Genomic DNA, 23,172 nt, shown 5'->3' on the forward strand with positions numbered 1-23,172 from the left:
GAGGGCTCAATAATGCAAACAATTTAAAATGCATATATGTTAGGAAACGAAGAAGAAAATCGCCTGTCTAGGAGAAATCAATTAAAACCAGGAAATTCATTCAATCAACAATTCCTAATAATATCTTAAAATTTTAAGATATTATTCCATCTGATCATTATAATCCTGTGAGCCACATATAACCCACAGTATCTCTGCTCAACATAGCATAAATGTAAACTATGTAGCTGAATTTTTTATACAAAAATTGTAACAAAAATGATTTGGAAAGGAGGGAAGTGAGAAGTGCCTGCCACTGGAAGACACACCAACTGACCTTTGCGGAAATCTAACAGTGCTACACAAAACTGAGGACATTAACATGGAAAGCTTAGAAACTTCGTCCTGGTCCACACCCTTAGAAAGGCGTATGCTGTGTACGAATTTAGGAGGTAACGTGTCTATTATTTGTGTATGGTGCACATGAACCACCCAAAGTCTTTGCTGCGTTGTGTGCCGGTGACCACAGCAGACACACCCACTGGCACACGGAATTCTAATTTGGTGACAGCAGCTATTAATGGTGCAGTGGTCACTAACGACATTCCAAAAAGTGCCTGTGATACAAAGGGGATTTTCACTTGCGGCTCCCTCCCCTCCCTCTTCACGTGTGGGATATTTTTGGAAGTGTTCTTTTCCATCCGCTGAAAGAGAATTAAGAAAATTCCAGCATGCTTCTGTGTCAGCAAGCGCTCTTTCAGTCCGGGGACCACAGGATGATGGATGAAGCTGTCAGGCTTACAGTAGCAGACAGAAAACGCTGGCAGGAGTTCAGTGTTACTGAAAGAAATCTCAAATACTTATTTCATCTCTTCTATTAGCTTTAATCCCACTTCAGCATGAGCCAAGAACGAAGCTCTCACAGTCAGCCGTACATTTACGTACATTTACACAGGCACGCATTGTCAATTGTCTGCATTGAGAATTCTGAGATAACACGACAGTTAGGGGTTCTCTGCCTTACCCTTCTTTACTGAGGAGAAGGAAATACTAGAAAGACCCACCCACACCTCAAATGCACAGGCTATGCATCTCAAATGAGTGCGTGACCTTGTTTAGTTTACAGCAAATGACGTTTGATGTGGTCCTTCCTTAGACTAAGTGCAGGCACAGAAATACTACAGTGGTGGTAGACAGCGGTGTTCCATCCGGACAAGCCTGCTGGAGAAAGGATGCTAAGACAAAGAGGGTTTACCTCTGATACATCATCATCAGTGTGGGCGAGCACTTTCTGCCCACCCAGAGCCCGTCTTACACGGCCTGGGAAGGACTTGGCAGACTCTGCTGCCGACTCACTGCGCAGCTGAGTCATGCACAGACACTGTTCCGTGGAGCGCTGGCCCAGAGCGAAATGGAGCGGAGAGCAAGGTGAGCTCTATGGGCGAGATGATGGTCCTTGGAGAGGAAAAAGTCAAAATACATTTTGGTTTTTCTCCTAAGCATAGCTTAGAAAATGAAAATATTAAGTGCTACAAGGCTACCAGTCATGTAATGTCTTGTCACAAAGTGAAAGACATGGCACTGTGTTGCACTGCAAAACCTGGTGTCTCCAAGCAAGCGTTCAAAGCCCACTGTGGTATCTCTGTCACAGGATGCTGTGATGGGAAGTTGTCATACCTGCCATTTAATCCACAAGGTCAAACATTTGCCCTTGGTGGAATGAATGAAGAAATCTACACTCACAGCCCTCTAAGCTAATCAATGAAAAGATCAAATCTGTCCAGCAGCAAATGTGCCCCACCGCCCTCCTCTCCTTCAGATGACCACAGTTAGGTGCAGAAGCACGCTTCTTCCACTGGACATGTATCTGGCTCCGGCAGTGTCTCTCTTCAGACCTAAGAGTGCCCCTGAGTGTACTGCTAAGCTTGAAGGAGAGACTACATGGTTGGTGGGAGGATTGGGGGAATGAGAAAGCACTTCCTCATTCATCTGTCTCTTTTAGATCAAAGTCTTAAAAGGTGGAAAACTTGGCCAGGTCCTTCTCCATTGCTGCATACTGCTCTCGGAGCCTCTCCACGGCTCTTCTGTGCTCCTCGTCCACCTCAGCTCTGCGCTGCGGCTGTCCGCTCACGAACTCCTCCCACTGGACCAGACGACGCTTCTCACTAGCTGTCAAGTAGTCATTAATCACCTGAGAAAAGAAACCATGAAAGCTACAGCGCATTCTGACATACAGTACACAGTACACGTGACATACAGAATGACACAAGAGAACTTTATCCACTGAACGTTACTGCAACAAGCAGAAGATGTTTCTTTCAAAGTTCTGATTGACTACACATGGTTTTAATCAAGTCTAAAGATCTATGCTGAAGTCACTGTGTGAAGTTAAAATTACCGTCTTACACTTTCTGAAGCTTTTTTTTTTGTTACATTAGAAAGAATCACAGGTTACCAGTAACTGGGGGATTGAGACATCTGGTTCAGTCTAGTTTTAAAAGTGATATCGCCATCTTATGGCAAACATCTAAGTTATTTTCAAGATGGTTTTTAACATTTCTACACCACCAAAGGTTTGCTTTCTTCTGAGTACAAAAGATACAGATAAAATATTGTAGAAAGAAACGAAAAGGATTTGGATTCAGACTAAGTCCTATGAAATAAGATGCTAGAACCGTTGACAAATGGACAGACCACGTGAAGCCCTTCTAAATTCCTGTATCACAACTCCAGAGAGACTAAGAGACTCCCCAAATCATACAGGCTATTGTTGTTGCCTGTAGTTCCTTCCCCGAGGTTGAAGGGAAGTCTGAGTTGATGAAGACACCACATAACTTCAGGTGCAGGATTTGGAGATTTGAGCTGGATCTGCCCTGAAAGCCTCCTTCCTGAGGTTACCAGGGGAGCTATGCAGAGGAGGAAAGCACTCGATGCCTGTGAGCCACAGTGATGACCAGTACTGCAAGACATCCCAGAGCACTGTGGCACCCATCTCTTGGCAGTAACCAAGCGCTGTCTATCTTAGCCTCATACCCACAGATGTGTTGTGGTTCTCACCCCTGATTAAAGCAGCTCTCTTTGCAGCAAGTGGAAACTATTATACAGCACACCTGGTCAAAACAAAAAGCACAACTGACCGTGGGCTGCCCACCCCCATTAATCCATCCACAGCACAACCTCTACACCTGAGACTCAGAGCATCTCAAAGAGGTGGTGGAAAGATCGCAAGAAGCAGACGACTTCTGCCTCCATGAAATCTCAACAACATGGCTCCCTAAACAAGACCTGAGCAGAGCATCAATCAACATGCCAACATGGAAGGGAAAATGTCATGGACCCCGCCCTAGAGAATGAACTACAGGCAACTAATGACCGCTGAGAGCAGGAGAGCTCATCTTTCCCGGGGATGAGCCCCTAACTGGTTCAACACAGCAGTCAGCGCTGAAATCAGCAACACTAAGCGGATCTAGCAGGTTATATTTATTTATTTACATATACAGAGCAGAAAAAGAAGTCACGAATTTGAGAAGGAATGAGGGGGTACACAGGAAGGGTTGGAGGAAGGAAAAGAAAGGGGGAAACAGTGTAATTATATCTTAACTTAAAAGTGGTTTTATAAAGGTCAGCGAATAAGACTGTGAACTCGAATGTCTACACCAGCCCTTGGCAAAGGTAACAGTGTTCCTGGCAGTCTATGTGTGCCAGGGCTCTGCCAAGGCCACTACGCTGTCAGTGCTTATGAATGCATCCCAGAAGTAGTTGCTTGGCAGAGCTCACCCACTTCTAAGAGTCTGTCTTGTAACATTATACTATCTCGTTTTATAGACAACTAAACGCAGGCTCAAGCACACACCTTTGCTTCTCCATTGTCTCTCAAATAACAGTTGGGCTCCCAAGTCAAACTCAGGTCTGTCTAGCATGGAGACCCCCCCTGCCTTTCCTACCAAGGGCTGAATAGCAGGTCAGCTTTACACAGGCTGCTAAACATTTCTTTTGCAAGAGAGAGAGAGAGAGAGAGAGAGAGAGAAAGAGAGAGAGAGAGAGAGAGAGAGAGAGAGAAGAGAGAGAGAGAGTTTTCCAACATTTTTAAGAACCAAGAGTTTTCAAGCGAGAATTAAAATGAGAATTAAAAGTAAAGATGTGGTTTTAGTTAAACGTTCCCTGAATATATGCTGCACAGCTTACTGGGCTGTGAGCAGGTAGTGTGGAGATGATAAGAGAGGCTACACAGGGTTCCAGCATCTGATGCATCTGAGAAACTGTTTAATCAACCATTTTAACAACACATTATTGTTTCAAGCTGTTAGTCTTATAGGTTAGAATTTTCCAGAAACTGAACAAAACATGAAGAGTTTGTTAAATTACTTCTAAGAAACTTTTGAAAGCAAAGCAAAGCAAAGCAAAACAAAACCAAACCAAAACCACTGACAGTCTGAAGAGAAGCTATAAGCACACTTCATGAAAAGGGCACCTTGTTCAACTCATGTATTTACTCCCTGTGTGCCACACGTCAGCCCTCAGCTTCCTTTTAAGTAAATAGGGGGAATATTAGCACACATGCTCAGATGTCACTTTCCTCCTTTCTCTGTAACTGGCTTAGGTGGCCTTTTGATTTGTTCCATAAGGCAGCTGCCTAGGCTGCTCTCTGTAACAGACAACACCCAAGTCAGTGGAACTCAGTGGGAGAAATGCAGACCTGGGAGGAGGCACAGGAGCCTCATTTCAAACTCACGATCACCCATCACTAGCTGCATGACACTGAGCAAGCTAAACGTTTCTGTAGCCTAAAGAACTCAAGGAAATCATGTTCATAAAGTTTATGAAGACTGGAGGCAATGCCTGTCAGGCTCCTACACAGTGCCTGAGGTACTTAATTAATAAAAGGTAAATATTATTATACAAGTCACGGGAAACTTCTGGAAGCATACCATAACCCTGTTTATCCCCTGCCAGTTAAGTGTTTGTTTCTTCATTCTAATAACAGTTTTTAGCAATAGGGTTTTGTAATAATTCAAACAACACAGGTATCTTAAGTAAAGTCACTCATTCCACCTGACATCCACTGTAAGCCTGTTAGAAAAGCTCCCTAGTAAAGCCAGTATCCATGGTCAGTATTTCTGTGTGTGTGTGTGTGTGCGTGTGAAGTCGGTGCCCATGGAGCTGGAGGCACAGGAGGGGAGCAGTACTGTGTCAGGGACAGGAATTGAACGCTGCTCCTCTGCCACAGCACTATGTGTCCTCTTTCAAAGTTATGTATTTATTCTTAGTTATATGTACATGTGTGTCCGTACAAGTGTACATCATATGTATGTGTGTGTGTGTGTGGGGGGGGTTCCCTTGGAGACAGAAAGGGCATGGGATGCCCGGGAGATGAAGTTACAAGCCGGTGTGAGCTGCCTGAAGTAAGTGCTGGGACTTCAACTCCAGTCCTGTGGAAGAGCAGTAGGAGCCGTCTCACCAGTCCAAAAGCAGTATGTTCTCCTAAGTGATAAGCCACCTCTCCAGCCCCAAGTGTTTCTATCTTGTAGTTGCAGAGTATTGTATACTAGAGATGTATGTGTGTGCGTGTGTGTACGTACTTACTCAGGTAGCATTTTGCTATCAGGCAAGTCACTTCGTGAACTCAAAGCCCAGGTGACCATTAAGTTGAAAAGCTGATAATTCCCAACCCAATCCTTGGCTTTCCTGCCAAGTCCCCGAAGTCCTTCTACTTCCCCTTGCTTAACCATCAGCTTTAAGTGAGTTTCATGCTCCTTTACTGACAGCACTGTGAGTAAAGCTGAGCTGCCTGCAAAGGGCAGCAGCTGCAGCGTAACAAGGATTATGACTTGTAAACTAGAAGAAAAAAAGGTGGTCCAGTCTGTCTACAAATATTGCTGTTTTCAGAAGATCCTGGATGTAAGTGCCCAGCATCACACGCATTCTAGCCTGTTACCTGATGTCTGAGACAGCACCAGAAGGAGGAAGGGCTCATTGATGGGATGGGAAAAAATGCCATCTATAGAAAATTAGCCTGAAATATATAACACTTCAAAAAAGCCAAGGGCAAAGAATATATGTCTCTAAAGACCACCACCAAAGGCAACGGAAGTCATAAAGTGCTTAAAGATAAAAACTCAAGGTTTGTGGTGATCATATATATATAAGGTTGTAGCTCAAAAACTAGATAGAGAATTACCATCTAATTCAGCAATTCTACTTTGGGATATTTGCCCAAAAGAATTAGAGGAGAGGACATGCGTAGGTATTTGTAAACCCATGCCAATGGCAGTATTATCTGGACAGCCACAAGTAAAGTGATCCAGGTGTCCAGACAGCTATACAGATACCTAAAGTGCAGTATTGTGATTGTGTACATATATACACACAAATGTAGTGCATGAATGTGTGAGTGTGTTGTACATAGATGTTTGTGTAGCTATTCAATCTTTAAAAGAACAAAAATTCTGTAGCATACTACCCTGTGAACAAGCCTTGAAAACCAAATTTTGAAGAGATACGCCATATGAAGTAGCTCAGTTGGTAGAGTTCTAACCTGGCTTTAATCTACAGCACCACCACAAACCAAAGCAACAACAAAAATGAACAAAAATCAGGACTGGAGATACAGACCTGTGACTGATTCTAGCACTCAGGGGGTGGAGGCAGAAGGGTCAACACATTCCGCGTCACCCTCTGCTGCACATGTTCAACTACGCAGTAAGTTCAAGGCCCATCTATAGCACACTTACAGGACAATCTGAAAGAGTCTAATTCATACAGACAGAAAGTAGAATGCTGGGTGCCAGGCATGGAGATAGAGGATGAACTAGTGTTAACAAGTACTGAGTTTCAGGGCTCTGAAAATTGGTTAATGGGCTACAATTGTGCAGCAAAAGGCAGTAGCTATAATGATAACATCTCTATCTACTTGGTCAAACGAGCAAATTAAGTTACAACAGGGAAAGTGAGATTAATAATGGATTGGCTTTCTCTGGTACCACATTAGAGACATTTAAGTAGAGAATGACCCTGAAGCTAGTCCACATCTAGAACCAAGTCTATGAATGAAGCCCCCACACACAGGAGAAACATTTGCGCATGCATTCGTCTAAGCCAGTAGTTCTCTTCATCTTGAAGAGATGTTTGGCACAGATATACAGGAATGGAGAGATATTACTGGCATTTAGCAGACAGAAGTCAATGTCAAGGACAGCCTATGGCGATCCCATTACACATCTGGTCTCCGATGCCAGCAGCACCACGGCAGAGGAACTTTACTAAGGGAAAATTCTGAATAGGCCAAATGAGGCTGCAAAGGCCTTTGGGAAGCCAATATGGTAGGCAGTGCCTGCTATCCTAGCATCCAGAGGCTGAGGCAGCCTGAAGGGTACTGGTGAGATCCTGCATCAGGAAGATTCAGAACGCCTGTTAGTAACACGCATGATGTTAGCTTTATCTGAGCTTTACACGGGCATAAAGAAGAAGACTTTAGGAAAAAGTATCAGTATAAAACCTATTAAATTATTTTACACAGAGCAATCTATACTTCTCTCCTCTGCACTTTCTAGTTCTATCAAGAAACAATGGCTATATTCAAACTCTATCAACAAGGCTCCGTGTGATGTCACTGCTCGCATGATAACATCATAAGGAAGCTAGCTACAGTCAGTAAGTGTCTGCGGTCGAGATGAAACAGAAGCCTGCACAGTCAAGTCCTTGTCATTGGGCCGGCTGGAACGGGTTGCCAAAGTAGATGCATGCCCACGGAGCCACGTTTATATTCTGACCACTGTCCCCGGCCACCTCATCTTTCCATGACTGTTTTGGAGTGAGTGGACGTCACAAGTTAACTGTATTTTCAGTTCACTATTCTCTCAGCACCAAGAACACACTCTGTATTAGGGCAGGTCTTAAGACATGCGGAATCACAGCAGAATGGGCATATATTGTTCCTTTGAATGTTCTTTTAGATATCAATTGTGGGAAATGTGATTTGGACAAATGATGCTTATCAATTTACTTCCCACAGAATTCCACAAATTGTCTTAATATAAAAGAATTACTGATTAATGGTAACAGCCTATTTTATTCCATTACTACTTCCATCTTTCTTTGTTTGGGGAGCCTTTCAAATATACAAAATGTGGCCAACAGGATAACCCAAGGCAACAACTAATATTAGACAGGAAAGTGCAAACCGGGGTCATTTTTCATCTGTACATACTTGCTGTACAAGGAACTAATTGACCTTTATGACAAATATGTGTTATGTATATGTGTGTATGTGGTGTGTATGTGTATGTATGCATGTACTATGTGTATGTGTGTCTTCTAAAACCTTTGTCAAACTTTGAGTAAAACCTTGGCTTTGCCAAACCTTGAGGAGGAGGTAGGGTGGCAGTAAAATCAAACAATTTTCAGGCCCTGCAGCCACATACTTCCAATGCTCTGTTGGTTAGGTAAGTATAACACTGAAAGAATTAGGACTTAGACTAAAGGCTTATCCCAGGAAGCATGTAAGGAATTCTCACTTACGCTGCTCTGTGAAATGCACATCCTCCATAACGTCAAGACAATGTATTAACCTGTCTGGAGGGAGAACTCAGAGCCCCTCACAATGCCAGACCCACTGGCTGTGCTAGTCCTTGGTGAAAGAGCAGTGCAGTATATTCCAACACTCCTAGGCAAAGCCAGGCACCACGCCAAAGTCTCTGTCATGAACTTGGGATCAAGAAGCAGGAAGGTCAGGAGTTTATGGCCAGCCTTCGCTAGAGAGCAAGCATGAGGTTAGCTTAAGTACTATCAGATCATATCTGAAAATAACAAACAAACAAAAGTGTGCAGCCAGCATTCTACCAGATACTCTGTTCTCACAAACAGAAGCGGTCTTGCCAGTAACAAAGTGTGCAGCCCGGGCCTCAGGGTCCTCCACACACACCTAGAGCTGACACTGGACAGCCAAGCCAGCGCTCACTGCCTCCTCTTCCTTGTCTTTGATTCGGCCGTTGTCCTCACACTCCCACAGCCTTCCACACACTAGCATCTGAACCCTGCTTGCCAAATGGCGTCAGGCATGGAGAGCCACAGCTTCCTAATCGTCCCTTCTGCTGAGAGCACACAAGGCTCCTGTAGCCTGGCCACAGTGCACACGTTGCCCATCTTCTATCAGTATTGTGGTTTATGACTCCAGGGCTTTAGCTCCCCAGGTCTAGAAACCGCCTTCACCTTAACAAACAAGAAAGTGCTCCCCTGGTGGCTGTTGGTAAAGCACAGATTAAACCATACTTGCTGCCCAGGCTGGCCTGTCCACTCCAGTCCCTGCCTGCACTTCCTCAGTGCTGTGCTAGTGTTCCATCCGATACAGGTCTCCCAACCACAACTCTGCCTCGATATGTCCTCTGTGCTCAGCAAAGTTCGGCTTCCGGAGCTGGGCTCTTGAACCCTAGGGTAGCCAACCCATCTGGCTTACACACCAGGTCCTTCCAGTAAGGTTTGTGCCATGCAATTATCGAGTTTCCAAACTCTCTATGGGCACCCAGAATTGGATAAAGGATGTGAAATCACAACTCTGGTAGGATTCATTCCATTTCCCACCTATGCTGTGGCAGACCTCAGTTAATGAGAATACACAAGAGAAGGGTTTGCTTTCAGAGTGATTAGACGTTTCAACATCTGTACTAGTAAATGTGATGTGTATTTTTATTAATGTAGAGCAATGAATAAATTACTGAAACACTAAGAAATGTCCAGGTGAAACCACCACATTATCTCATTAACTTACATTTTACCCTGCTTTTCCACATTTGGGTTATGATACAGTTCAATGTAAGCCGAGCATTGTCTAGCTAAGGCCAGAAACTGTGATTGTCCACTGAGCACTTGCCACCTTATCTAAAGGGACATGCAGATGCCACACTGAAGACGGATGGCTTCAGGCTTATATGCAAGGGTTATGTTGTTGTTTTTTTCTTTCTGTGTGAGACAACACTTTCAGAAAAAAAATAAGGAAATGTTGAAATGTAGAAAAAAGTCTATATTTGAATTATTAAACATGACTGGGGGCTGGGAAATGGCTCCGTTGGTGAAGTATTAACATTTAGATCCTGGAGTGCAGCAGGCAGCTGTAATTGCGGGCTGCATTGCAGGAGGGTTCGTCAGAAACAGGTGGATCCCTGCAGCTCATTGTCAGCAATGTACCCAAATCAACGAGCCCTGGGTCAAGGAGGCCCTGTTTCCAAAGGTGAGGTAGAAGGAATTGAGGAGAAAACCAGATGTCCACCTCTGGCCTCAAGAAGCACACATGGCCATAGGCACACTGCACATCACACACACACACACACACACACACACACACACACTTAAAAAGATCACAGGCACACTGCACATCCCACCACACACACAAACAAATCCAAAAAGATGACAGTGCCACTATGTTTTCAACACATCTTAATGTGTTAGCCAACTTTAAATCTTTTTTTTTTAATTTTTGTATATTTGTAATGTGTATCAGTGTTTTGCCAGCATGGACATTTGTGTATCACGTCCATGCAGTGCCTGAGGAAGCCAGAAGAGGGCACTGGATCTCCTAGGACTGGAGTAATGGACAGCTGTGAGCCACCATGTAGGTGCTGGGAACTGAACCTGAGTCTTCTGGAAAAGCAGTGGTTTAACTGCTGAGCCATCTCTCCAGCCCCATCTTTCCGTCTTTTAGCCACTGAATTGTAGAAAATGAACTCCGAGACGCTGGATTAGAAGCAACTGCTGACAGTGTCCTAACAGGTCTGAGAAGTCTGTGCCCCTCTGCTCGAGTCACCCATTTTTACCTTTTTCCGTTCCTGTTCTCTCTGCTGGAGTCTGCAGATGGAGTCGTTAGCTGCTTGCACTGAAATAAAACAGACGGTGGGTTTCAGTGGCAGCCTCTGGTCAGGAAGACACGTCTCTGGAGTCTTTAGCTCTCAACAGAGTGTATTAAAGATAGATATCAGCTGCCAGTGGGGGTGTGGCCAAGAGGAAAAATGCACGATGTCAGCATATTCAGGATGGCATGGCTGGAACAACCGCAGTTGGGAGCTCTGAGCTGTCACCCAAAGAGCACAGAAATACTAAGCCCCCTGATATGTTGGCATCAACCGCCTTAATCAATGTTCTCTGAAAAGGGGTGAACTCACAGTCACATTCAGAGCAACGAGGCCCATCATCTGAGCCTTCTCTCTGAGGCAAGGCCCGACAGCCAGATGGCCCCCATGGTTTTCCACTCATTCTTCTTGTCACTGCTCCTGTCTTCTAACTAGTTCATCCTGGATGCTGCTACAACATTTACCTCTCCCAGGTCTGAAAGTTCATGAAATCATTTCCATTTCTTCAGAACCAACATTCTAATGTAAAGTGAGCATCCCCAAGTTCAAAATGTTTTAAAATTTAAGACCTTCAGAGAGCTGGCATGACGGTACAAGTAGAGACTTCCACACCAGACCCCATGTGTCTCAGGAAAGACTCCGGTCATAAAATATTGCACAGCCACTGCCAGGCTGGTGTGAACCCCTGAGTTCCTCAGACCTTCCCATCACCAGTCTAACTTTACTTCTGCTCCGACAAAGGGAACTGGTCTGCAGGCTAGCAGGCAGCTTTGCCGTCTGTGACTGCTCTGCCCTTCTGCTGGTCCACTGATTCCTGACATGCTTGCGGATCCCTGCTACGCGCCTCGTCCTGCTCTTGCTGGGTTCCTCCCTTCTCGGCTCCTCCTCATCTACCTGCTGCCTTTGCGTCTTAGCCCTTGCTCTGGGCACACCGACCTCCTTGCTCTTTCCACTGTGCCGGCCGACCATACTCCCACCACGAGGCATTTGCACTTCCTGCTCCTCAGAACACGTTTCTCCCAAGTCTCCTGCAAGTCTGTCTGTGTCTTACTTATTTTACAAATGAGGAACTAACAACAGGACCTCAGGATGGACATGATCATTCATGAGAAAGATAGCAAACATGCCCACTAAGAGATTAAGTATTATCAATAAGAACCACGTAACTGGGGAGTAAGCTACGTGAGTGCGAGGACCTAAGTTTGAATTTCCAGCTGCTGTGTCTGCACACCCCACACTGAGGGTAAAGGCAGTCTAGCCAAAACTCTGAGACCCAGGGTCATTGTGAGATCTACATCACAATCTGGTTCACAAGTGAGTTCCAGACCAGCCTAAGCCACAGGAAAGACCCTGTCTCAAAAGTCACTCTTGAGCAGTGTCAAGTGGTGGTGCGCTGAGGACCCTGTTCACCCTACTACCCTCACACAAAGCCCTCACTCACTCTCCCTGTCCTCTGATGAAGTGCTTTCAGTTGTGAATTCCCTCAGCAGAGGCAGACTGCTACAGGACCACCCTCTGTTACAGCTGCTGAAGCTGGAAGCCATCTGTCTGTCTTCTTCTCCCTGCCTAGGGCTAACGACCCGTCCACATCAGGGCAGGGACAGCGGTTTCTCTTTCAGAAAACTGTGAAGCCTCCACCTCCTGGATGCAGCCAGCAGATTTCATTTTCAAAAGCTTTATCCTCAGCGGCTATTAACAAACTTTCCTAGATCACAGATGACATCTAAGGACGGGGGATTAGCTTACCAATCATTTTTCTTCCTTAACAAAACAAGAGAGGAGTTGATTAGATCTGCCTTCTTCCTGCGGCAGTGAGTATGACCTCACCATCCCTAAGCATGGTGCTATCATTTCCTGTTCGTCTTTTTTCCTTCCTGGCTCTGTGAACAGATCTTAAAAATCTGTGTTTCTGTCCTCGGGTCATTTTCATTTTTGGATCACCCCAAGTGCAGTGTGAAGAAAAGTTGAAGGGCCATGTGACTTCTGCTGTCACCTGTCACAGCACCCCTGCCCCAAGATTATAACTACATCATCCCCCTCCCCTTTCCTCCTCTAAAACCTGCCCATCCACTCTTCTTGCTCTCTTTTCAGGCCATGGCCTCTTTGTTCGTTATTACAACAAGCATACATGGACATCCATGCATAGCCTACATGTGACCTGTGCAGTCTGTAAATGTTACTTGCATGCATGCTTTCAGGGCTGAGCATTTGGTTCTGAAGAGCAAGCTACTGTGCTCGTCTCTGGGAAGACCATGTCTCCTGCTCCCACCACTCCTTAGCTGCCTGTAGCTCTTTGAGTGGGGCTGAGGCCTGTGGGCTTTTCCCCATCCACTTTGGCATGTCTGTGGGTGTCACCTGTGCTTAGCTCATGCTTAGACTGTCATGGTGATGAGACTTCATGTGTGTAGCTTCTGTCATTACTAGGAGACACAGTCTCACAGCAAACTCCCTGGGCCTCTGGCTCTTACAGTCTTTCTGCCCCTTCTTCAATGTCCCCTGGGCCTTGGATTCCGGAGTGTTAAGCAGATATATTCATTGGGACTAGGCTCTACAAATTTGCATTCTGACTAGTTATGGTTTTTTGTGGTGGCTCTGTCTACAGTAAAAAGAAATGTCTTGGATGAGGCCTGAAGCCTATACTTATCTGTAGGCTGTCACAGCCTTTACAAACTTCTTTTGGATGAAGGGGATAAGCCTACACTTGTCTTCCTCTACAGAACTGTCTCCATGTTTGGAAACAAGATCCGTCTTCAGAATTTGCCTCCCTGTGAAGTTATCCACATTCCAGCCACATAGAAACAACACAGAAAAGGCTTTTTTATTTCATGTTGTGTGTGTGTGTGTGTGTGTGTGTGTAGGTACATGTGCTCTAAAAGGTCAAAGGGCAGCTTTGGATTTGGTTCTCTCGTTCCACTGTGTGGGTTCTAGGCATCAAACTCGGGCTGTCAGGCTTGGCAGCAAGTGCCTTTCCCCACTGAGCTTTTCTGAACTTTTAGTTTTCCTTTCTAAAACCTATAAATAAATAATCACCTGACCACTCTATAAAAGTCCCATCCTTAGTGATCAGTGTGACCAAGAGAAGGCTCATATTGTACCACTTCACATCACTTTGTGGCATGCTTTTCAACGGGAAGCACTGTCTTCTGCTATCTGTGTCAGGACGCTATGTTGACTTGTGATAAACAACTGTAACGTATCAAGTGCTCCAGGGTCTCAAGCAGCCAAGGTTGCCCTCACATTCACTGTGTGGCCACTGTGGTCTTAAACTCCTGGTGCTCTTGCCTCCTCAGCCTCCCGAGTGCGGTGCAGATGGATCAGTCCATTTGGTGAATACAGAGGGTAAATGCTTTTCTTTTCATCTTTCCAAAAGGAGATGAGCACCCTTGCATTGTTACTATGTTGCACTTAGCTAACAATGTCTTGATTTGCTTCCCATCAAGCAAACAAATTCTATCAGTCTGTCTGTGTGTAAGCTTCAACACCATCCAGCGGCACTATTTCAGACTAACATTAGAGCAGATGCGGGCTGTGCTTCCAGCCATTGAGTTCAAGCAGGTACTTAGAGAGAGCAAGGTGCTAAGCACTGACTGACGATGCGCAGTGAGCACGTGGTCTCTGTTTTAGTAGGGAGAGTGTGCACCGTGCAGATGAGTATTGAGCATGTCAGCTGCTTAGGAACAGAGGACACAGGAGAGAGAATATTGATCCCCTTAGTATAGCCACCTTTGGCTTTGAATGGGTAACCTGGAGGCTCCCTGTCCTTCTTACTCAAAACCAAGGGACCCTGATATCAAGGGAAGATGTCCTTACCTCACATCTGGTTAGATTTAGGAGCCTATTAAATAACTGTAAGCCAGACTTGGTCCTCAAAATGACAGCAGTGATGCTCTTCCCTTAGGGGATGACTTCGTGTGCCCTGAGAGAATCCTACTGCTTTCTGTGGTTTCTGAGAAGCTGCTGAGGAGCCTGGCTCTAAAGCCTCTGCGCACCCAGCCTAGGACATTGCCCAAGTGTGTAAGGTCCGAGTCTGCAGGGCTCTGAGACACATCGACTGCACCCAGTCTCAAACATGCAGTCTGGGAGACTGCATCTACAGACGGGCACAGAAGTCCACAGCTCGTCACTCTTCATAGTTGACTTAGATAAGAAAATCCACATTAAGCTTGTTTTTCATGATTTTTACACAAATGAACACAAACAAGCTAACATGGGTCTAAAATGTCAAGCTTTAAAAAGTGAAATCTACTAGGGATGCAGCTGGACCCGGGTTAATGTTTAAGAAGCCCTCAGTTTGCTGGGATGTCATTATATCTATTAGAGCCATGGCCTCAGCAAGCTAGGCCCAGGAAACCCTCATTCTGGAGCCCTCTGCAGCAGCCTCTCCTGCTGCTGGCGGAAAACAGCTTCCAAGGCTACTGCCAAGTTTCTCACACCAACAATATGACCCAGCGTGCTTCAGAGGCCAGACACCCATCATTAGAATGTAATTCTTCCATTCAAGGAAGCATACTTTTGGTTCAGATTATAAATTACTGATAATACTTTCCAACGTCATTAGGGAGGCCTGACAGCAGACTAACTTCAGCCTGAAGAAGAAATCAGTCAAAACAGCAGCCCGTCGTTTCTCACTGTGTCTTATTCGATTGCTTTCGTGATGTTCCACTGTGTAAGCCTCCCATCTGATAGCACCCAGGGGCTTGCAGCCAGGGTCAGGTGGTAAAGTGCTTTCCATCCAAGCATCCTCTACGCTCACACACAAACACTAAACCCAGTGTGCACAACTGTATCTCAGCACTGGGGAGGCACACACTGGTGGATCCTGGGGCCCAGTGGTGGCCGGCCAACCTGGCTTACTCTGAGAGCCCCAGGCCCCAGTGGAGGACACTCTCTCAAGAAATATGGTGGATGTCTCCTAAAGAGAGACCCCCCGAGTTGACCTCTGTCCTTCATGTACATACATGTGCCTGTGACAGACAAATACACACACACACACACACACACACACACACACACACACGCACACGCACACTCACACACACAACCCAGAATGCTTGTCAGCTGGGGATGCAGCACTGTGGACAAACAAGCCCAGGACAAGCCTAATGTCCATTTTTAATTTTTACGATGCCCCCTCCTATCCTTGTTCTATATGAAGAAATCAAATATGATCTTGGAAGAGTTAGCCTTTTCAACCTCCTTCCAGCGTCAGAGTACACATGACCCTATGGGACTCCTCTGCTAACTGAGGCCTCTTTCCTGCTTTCTTCACAGACCAGCTCTGTCCCCCTCCCTCACAGACCAGCTCTGTTCCCCTCCCTCACAGGCTGGCCTTGCCCCCTCCCTCACAAGCTGGCTTTGCTCCCTCCCTCCCAGGTCGGCCTTGCTCCCCTCCCTCACAGGCAGGCTTTGCTCCCTCCCTCCCAGGTCGGCCTTGCTCCCCTCCCTCATAGGCCAGCCCTGTCCCCCTCCCTCACAGACCAGCTCTGACCCCCTTCCTTACAGGCTGGCCTGTCCCTCCCTCACAGGCTGGCCTTGCCTCTTCCCTCACAGGTTGGCCTTGCCCCCCTCTCTCACAGACCAGCTCTGTTCCCCTCCCTCACAGGCTGGCCTTGCCCCCTCCCTCACAGGCTGGCCTTGCCTCTTCCCTCACAGGTTGGCCTTGCCTCTTCCCTCACAGGTTGGCCTTGCCCCCCTCTCTCACAGACCAGCTCTGTTCCCCTCCCTCACAGGCTGGCCTTGCCCCCTCCCTCACAGGCTGGCCTTGCCCCCTCCCTCACAGGCTGGCCTTGCCCCCTCCCTCACAGGCTGACCTTGCCCCCTCCCTCATAGGCTGGCCTGTCCCCTCCCTCACAGGCTGGCTGTACCTAGCCCTTCAGTCATCAGTCGTTCTCCCTCTGTAGACAAGCTGCATGTTCTTAGTGTAGACATCTGAGGAGAAGCTTCGATGTTCTGACATCCTAATTTTAACATCACACTAATGCCAACTTTCATTTATGTTAAAGTCCAATATTAAAGCACACTAACAAATGTTCCTTTGTCAGCTACCTCTTCTCATTGAAATATTCTCCTTAATGAGAAAACTGATAAAATATAAACATTTATAAAGGGCATAGTCCTCTTGAAAGAGAAATTCACTTCCTGGTCATCATATATTTTCTTATAGATAAAATTAAATAATTTTAAAGGTAAAAAGCCAGAACTTTCTCTCATACTAAAGAGCTCGTCTTGTGCAATGCTTGTGCACATGGCTTACTTTGGATCCTGGTAGCAGGAGAGTGGCCACACCGGACAGTCTGTCTGCGGCTGACCTCCAGGTAAGCCCAGCAGGAGCTCCGCTCCCCTCTGCAGCAACCCTAGGAGAACCTGCCTGGGCATGGGAATATGAGGGTGAGGCTGTAGAGCAGCTAGACTTACATCTCTGCAGGGTCTCCCCCAGGCCGCACTCCATGGTCTCTCTGCATTTGGGAAGCAGGCACTCATTTGTTTCCTGGATCGTATTCTCCAAGTTCTTAAGAACGCGCAATTCTCGAAGGCCACGTTTTTCCTATTAAGAAAAATAAATTACTAGTATCTCAAGGAGTAGTAATTACTATAGTTCCAAGAGGACAGGCTTGTGAGCACATACACCTTTCAATTCTCTGGCTGTAAAGGTCAAAACTGGCAGCATTTTTATTATGAAACACTGTAAAAGCTGCAATAAGAATAATATTTTTATAGTAGTGTTCAGAAACAGGAGAAATACTAGAGAGGCAAGAAAGACATGTGCATGGCTACACATCTCACTAGAGTGAGCCCTGATGCTTCCATTCTTACATGCTGCAGACTGTACGTCTGTCTGTTATTTTCCTCTTCAAAATAACAACATTATTGGTCAATGAAACTGTCAAAGTAATGACAGACAGACACCCTACATACAGAAAAATTAACAGTGAAGTCTGCTATCCTTAGAAAAGCCTGTGTTGGCCTGCAAGACTGGGACTTACCCAGGAGCAGGTCTCTGGTCTGAATCCACCTGTGGGTGGGAAATGCAGTCCAGTCCCTGGCACCCAAGGGCAATAGAAGGCAACTGCACATATCCCACAGGTTCAAACAGACCTCAGTTTCCCAGTCACCTGACTCCACTGGTACTCAGGCTTCCCACACTTGAGCCTGTGCAGCTCCCTGGTCCTTTCCCAACTGGCTGTGGTGGCTTCCGTGAGCTTTAGCTTTCTTGACCAGGTTCTTTAGTTTGGTGTGACCTTATGCCCACATTCTACCTGTACTTCTCTCTTGGCTTGGCACTGGCTCTCTAGGACCACTGGTGATGAGAGACAAAATTTACAGTAGGAAGGCTGCTCACAATTAAAGGGTGGGCCCTTTAATATGTAGCCCAGGCTGGCCTGGACCTCACAATCCTCCTGCCTCTGTTTCCTGAGTGCTGGCACGATAGACATGCACCTCTGCACAGCCAAATAATTTTCTTATAAGAATGTTTGAGTAATGCTACTCAGAAATACAGATGAATTTCTTCATATGTGACTTGAACTGCTCTTTGAAATTTAGTATTGTTTCAAATATATAAAATATCTACATGGCTTCAAAACTATATCTGTAAAACATGTATCCAGAGAAGCCTAGCTTCCCCCCACCCCAATTCTGGCTTATCCTCTCCTGTCAGGCATGTTTTTAGATGTATTTAACCACTGGTTTAAGTATAAGGATGCACATGGCTAGGCTCATGTGTTTACCCCACACACACACACACTGAGAGAGAGAGAGAGAGAGAGAGAGAGAGAGAGAGAGAGAGAGAGAGAAAAGTCTGAGTATATACAAATAGTTTTAAATTTGCCTTTAAACAGAATGGAATACAGTGTTGTTCCTTTTATCATTCATGAGTAAGAATCATAAGCCCAGCGCTGGAGAGATGGCTCAGTGGTTAGGAAAGCTTGCTGTTCTTCAAGAGGATACAAGTTCAATTGCCAGCACCCATATTGGGTGGCTCATAGCCCCTTTTAATTATAGCGCTTCAGAGCACTGGATGCCCTCTTCTGGCCTCTGCAGGAACTGTACTAATTTGTCCAGACATACTTGCACATAATATTCAAAAGCACACATTAATACATATAGCTCTCTGTGTGGTCTACTTTTCCTGTTTTCTGGTACTTTCTTTTCTTTTATAAAAAGATTTATTTATTTATTTACTTATTTATCTATCTATCTATCTATTTATTGTATATGAGTACACCATTGCTCTCTTCAGACACAGCAAAGAGGGTATCAGACCCCATTACAGATGGTTGTGAGCCACCATGTGGTTGCTGGGAATTGAACTCAGGACCTCTGGAAGAGCAGTCAGTGCTCTTAACCATTGAACCATCTCTCCAGCCCTCTGGCACTTTCTGAATGAATCAGATGCTTTCAGATTATGAAGGGGTCTACTCCTGATAAACCCATAGAAGACTGGAAACATAGGTGAAAATGTATTTAATCCCTAACTCATCAAACATCCTATCTTAGACACACAATGCACTGCAGTTTGTGTCTTAAAATAATCTTGCAGCTGGCCTGGAGCTATGGCTTCCTCTGCTACATCCACAACAGGAGAACTGGGTCTCAGATCACTAGATTGATGCGAGATTCAATTCAAAATATTCCTAAGATGCTTAGTACCAAATGGCCACTGCTCCTTCACATTTTCAAAAGCAAAACCCCTAAGCTGGAGACTAGATTTTTAAGATGAATGCGTGTTTGTACTATACACACATGTGTGGCTAGCTCTAGAGGCCAGAACAGTGCACTGCATCCCCTGGCGCTGGCGTTATGGATGGTTGAGAGGCACATGATGGAGGTGCTGGGAACTGAACTCAGGCCCTGTGGAAGAGCAGGAGGCACTCTCAACCACTGCGTCATCTCTCTAGCCCAGGAGACTACATTTGAAAGCTCACAATTTGTTTCTCATGGCTGATAACGCTAGTACTGTGCACAACACCCCCTGTGAAGGAAAGGGACAGTGTTTTCTTGTTCCTAACACACGGCATATCAGTGTTAGGTGAGAATGTTGAGTTTTACTGCAGTCTGTCCTTTTCCCTCAGGATGGGACTTGAAAGTGTGTCCTCTCGTTTCAGGCACTACTCAGGAGGCTCTCACAGAGGGAGGACAGCCTCCTTTCCACAGGCCTTCCCATCTCCCTCCACATTCGCCTATCCTCATTCTCTGCCCCAACACCGGCACTATCCCTGGGTCTCACCTCAGTCTCTTTATTTCTTGTTTGTTTGTTTGTTTGTTTGAGATAAGGTCTTCTATAGCTCTTGCTTCAAACTCCCTGTGAGGCTGAAGCCGACCTTAAACACAGACCCGCCTGCTTCCACCTTCTGTGTTGAGAGCACTGGTCTGCACTGTCACATCTGGCTATATTGCTTAGTATTAATTCTATGATTAAACAGGTAAAAAAAAATATTATGGACAGCCAGTTAGGGCTATGCAGAGAAACCTTGTCTCTAAAAACAAACAAACAAACAAATAATAATTACAACAACAACAATAGTCAGGTGTGGTGGAACATGCTTTTAATTCCAGCACTTGGCAGGCAGATCTCTAAGTTCAAGGCCAGCCTGGTCTACAGAGAGATATCCAGGACAGTCAGGAGTACATAGAGAAACCCTGTCTCGAAAAAAAAAATCCAAAAAACAAAAAAACTACACACACACACACACACACGCCATGGTGGGATGTATGTGTGTGTGTGTGTGTGGCCCAGAGGACAACTTGAGTGAGCCAGGACTCTCCTTCCACCATGTGGCTTCAGGGATCCAACTGTGGTCATCAGACTTGGCAACAAGCATCCTTACCCATTACGCCCATTACCACAGCTCTGGCCCCAACGCGCATGCTCATGCTGACAGGAAAGCTTCTGTCTAACTCTCTGATGTGCAATGGCCCTGAGGAAAAGCTCATCTGAACCCCATTCCTGGAGCCCTGAGAACCCTAACCGTGTGTCTGTCATCTCTACATCAAGGTAGAGACGGGCCAGATACAAAGCCCACTGGCATAGCAGACAAATCTGCCAACAGTTGGATTTTCTTCCCTTTACAAAGAGCCTATTCATTTAGCCTGGGGGCCCAGAGGATTTCTCCCCCTATACAGTCCAAGGTGGTTTGTTTTCTTCTTTCAGAACTGGTCTCGGGCATCGGGTACTCTAGGTTAATCTTCCCAGAAGGTAGCACGAGCTTCAGTACTAGCAATTTCATGAAAAATTTCCTGAGTTCTCTTTTGTTCTTCTCGGCGCCTTGATTTCCCCGAGGCTTGCTGTCACAGTCTGGGGTCCTCTGGCCTCAGCAGCAGCAAGCCGTCCTTCCTCTCTAGTCCCTCTCTTGTCAGGGTTAAATCTTCTCAGGCTTATTTTAGGACTATAGATTTTGACTGTTTATTCCCAGGCTCTTTGTTTAATTCTCACCTCAAAAATAATGTTAACATTTTTATTGTCCCTAGGCAGTGCTGTGGTATATGTCTTTAATCCCAGCACTTGGGATGCAAAGGCAAGCGATCTCTGAGTTTGAGGCCAGTCTGGTCTATAGAGCTGTTCTAGGACAGCTGGAGCTACACACAGAAACCTTGTCTTGAAAATAAATAAATAAATAAATAAATAAAACGAACTTTCATTTTCCCCAATTCTTTCACCTCACTTCTTTCCTAGTTTATTTTATCCAAACATCTGGACAGTTTTCCTGATTCCGACTTACACTTTTCCTATAACTTTCTTCTTTCCTGTCTTCAGCTCTATTGCTTCTCCAGTGCGGCCTTGGCCTCCATGGTGTCACTCTGTGGAGGTGGGGCCTGTGATGCAATCTGCTAGGCTCTGCTCTTCTCCAAATGGCCTATCAGGATATCCAAATGGGCCTGATGGTGCTTTTGAGGGGCCTGCAGAGTCTCCATGCGCACTTGGCCTTTGCTGCTCCCCGACTTCTGGCATTTCTGATGTCAGGGAAGCCTTTAGGCTATGGACAGCTTGACCATTTGCTATTCTGAGGCTATCTTACTTACCATTTGGCCTTATTGTTGCTGTTGCTTGTATCTGCTGGGCCAAGTTTCGCTGCATGTTTCCAGAGACAAAATTTGATGATGAAAGGACTAAGCTGTTAAAAACTATGCCATTAATGCTGCTGTTTCGAGATGGCATTGGAACTGGGAAGAACCAAGTTTAAGAGAACTACATCAGCACTTATGGTGAGGAATGACTATTCTGTCAGTACAGAAACAAGGGCACCTAACCTAAAGTGAGGGAGCAGAGCTCTGGAGCTCCAGTCAGGGAGGGCTCTTCTCAGTCCAGAGGAGACCCCCCCCCCCCCGAGGGGGGGAGTGAGAGGATTCCTTGAGATACAGTCAAATAACCGAAGCCAATCACTGCAGCAGGTTACTGTTATTTTTTTGTTGTTTGTTTGTTTTGTTTCTTTCTGGGTTGGTTCTCTCTCTCTCCCCCTCCCTCCCTCCTTTCTTCCCTTCTCTCCCTCCCTGCTTCCTTGCCTCCTCTTCTTTCTTGTGTTTTAAGACAAGGTCTCACAGAGCCCAGGCTGGCCTCAAACTCACTATGAAGTTGATAATGACTTTAAACTCCTTATCCTTCTGCCTCCATCTTTGAAGGACTAAAATTATAAGCATGCAATCACTCCATCCTGTATTATTATTACTATTGTTGTTGCTATTGTGAGAAAGGGCCTCATGTAGTCCAGGAGTTGCTTTATGGCTGAGAATTGCCTTGATCCTCCCGCCTCTGTCTCTAACTACCGAGATGATACCAACTTTATGCAGTCCTGGGGATCAGGCGCATAGTAGGCAGGCAGTCTACTGAATGAAGTGTTTCCCTAGCTCAGGCAAGTCAGTCAGCAGTCTTAGCCCACTAGTGATAAAAACGAGCTTACATCCTGAGGAGGCCTTTTCCACAGCTGCCATGAGAGTCCTTCCACCTGATAAGTGCTTGTTAAACTGACATATTTGATTGAGAACTATAATCAACATCAACCTCAAAAGGAAAAGGCTATAGTAGCACGTGCTTATTAAACGCCGCATCTTACTTCCAGGCTAAAAAATTGTTGGAACAATGCCTAGCAGCAATAAGATAATGGCGTGTAGCCTCCCATAAAACTACATATACTTTAATTTCTTAGTTCAAGTTGAAATGGATAACAAATCTAACATACTTAAAACAATGCCTAGCCATAGGCACTTACACTGTTAGTAACTATTGATACTGTCATAAAGCATTCACCTTAGAGATGCAACTTGATGGCATTAGAGAAAAAGGGCCAATAAGTAAATCCTTCTCTCGCTCTAATGCTAACCAGCCTCATGGGGAGAAAGGTCGGGGTGCTATGAGATTCTA

At 45.6% G+C, this 23,172-nt stretch overlaps 1 protein-coding gene across 2 annotated transcripts in view; it reads right to left on the bottom strand.

The window, feature by feature from the left end:
- Positions 1–839: 839 nt before the first annotated feature.
- Bloc1s5 (biogenesis of lysosomal organelles complex-1, subunit 5, muted) overlaps positions 840–23,172 on the bottom strand; it is a 34,420-nt gene continuing 12,087 nt past the window's right edge. The window contains exons 3-5 of one of the 2 annotated variants that reach the window (NM_139063.3): positions 17,232–17,361; positions 10,785–10,843; positions 843–2,170 (exon numbers count right to left, since the gene is read on the bottom strand). In NM_139063.3, coding sequence (NP_620702.1) covers positions 1,991–2,170; positions 10,785–10,843; positions 17,232–17,361 — 369 coding nt within the window. In that variant the 3' untranslated portion in view covers positions 843–1,990. Of the gene's footprint in view, positions 2,171–10,784; positions 10,844–17,231; positions 17,362–23,172 lie in introns of both variants that reach the window. The other variant, XM_006516573.4, reaches the window with a different exon arrangement.

Source organism: Mus musculus, chromosome 13 (assembly GCF_000001635.26).
Source record: "Mus musculus strain C57BL/6J chromosome 13, GRCm38.p6 C57BL/6J".
In the NCBI taxonomy this organism is placed as follows: Eukaryota; Metazoa; Chordata; class Mammalia; order Rodentia; family Muridae; genus Mus; species Mus musculus.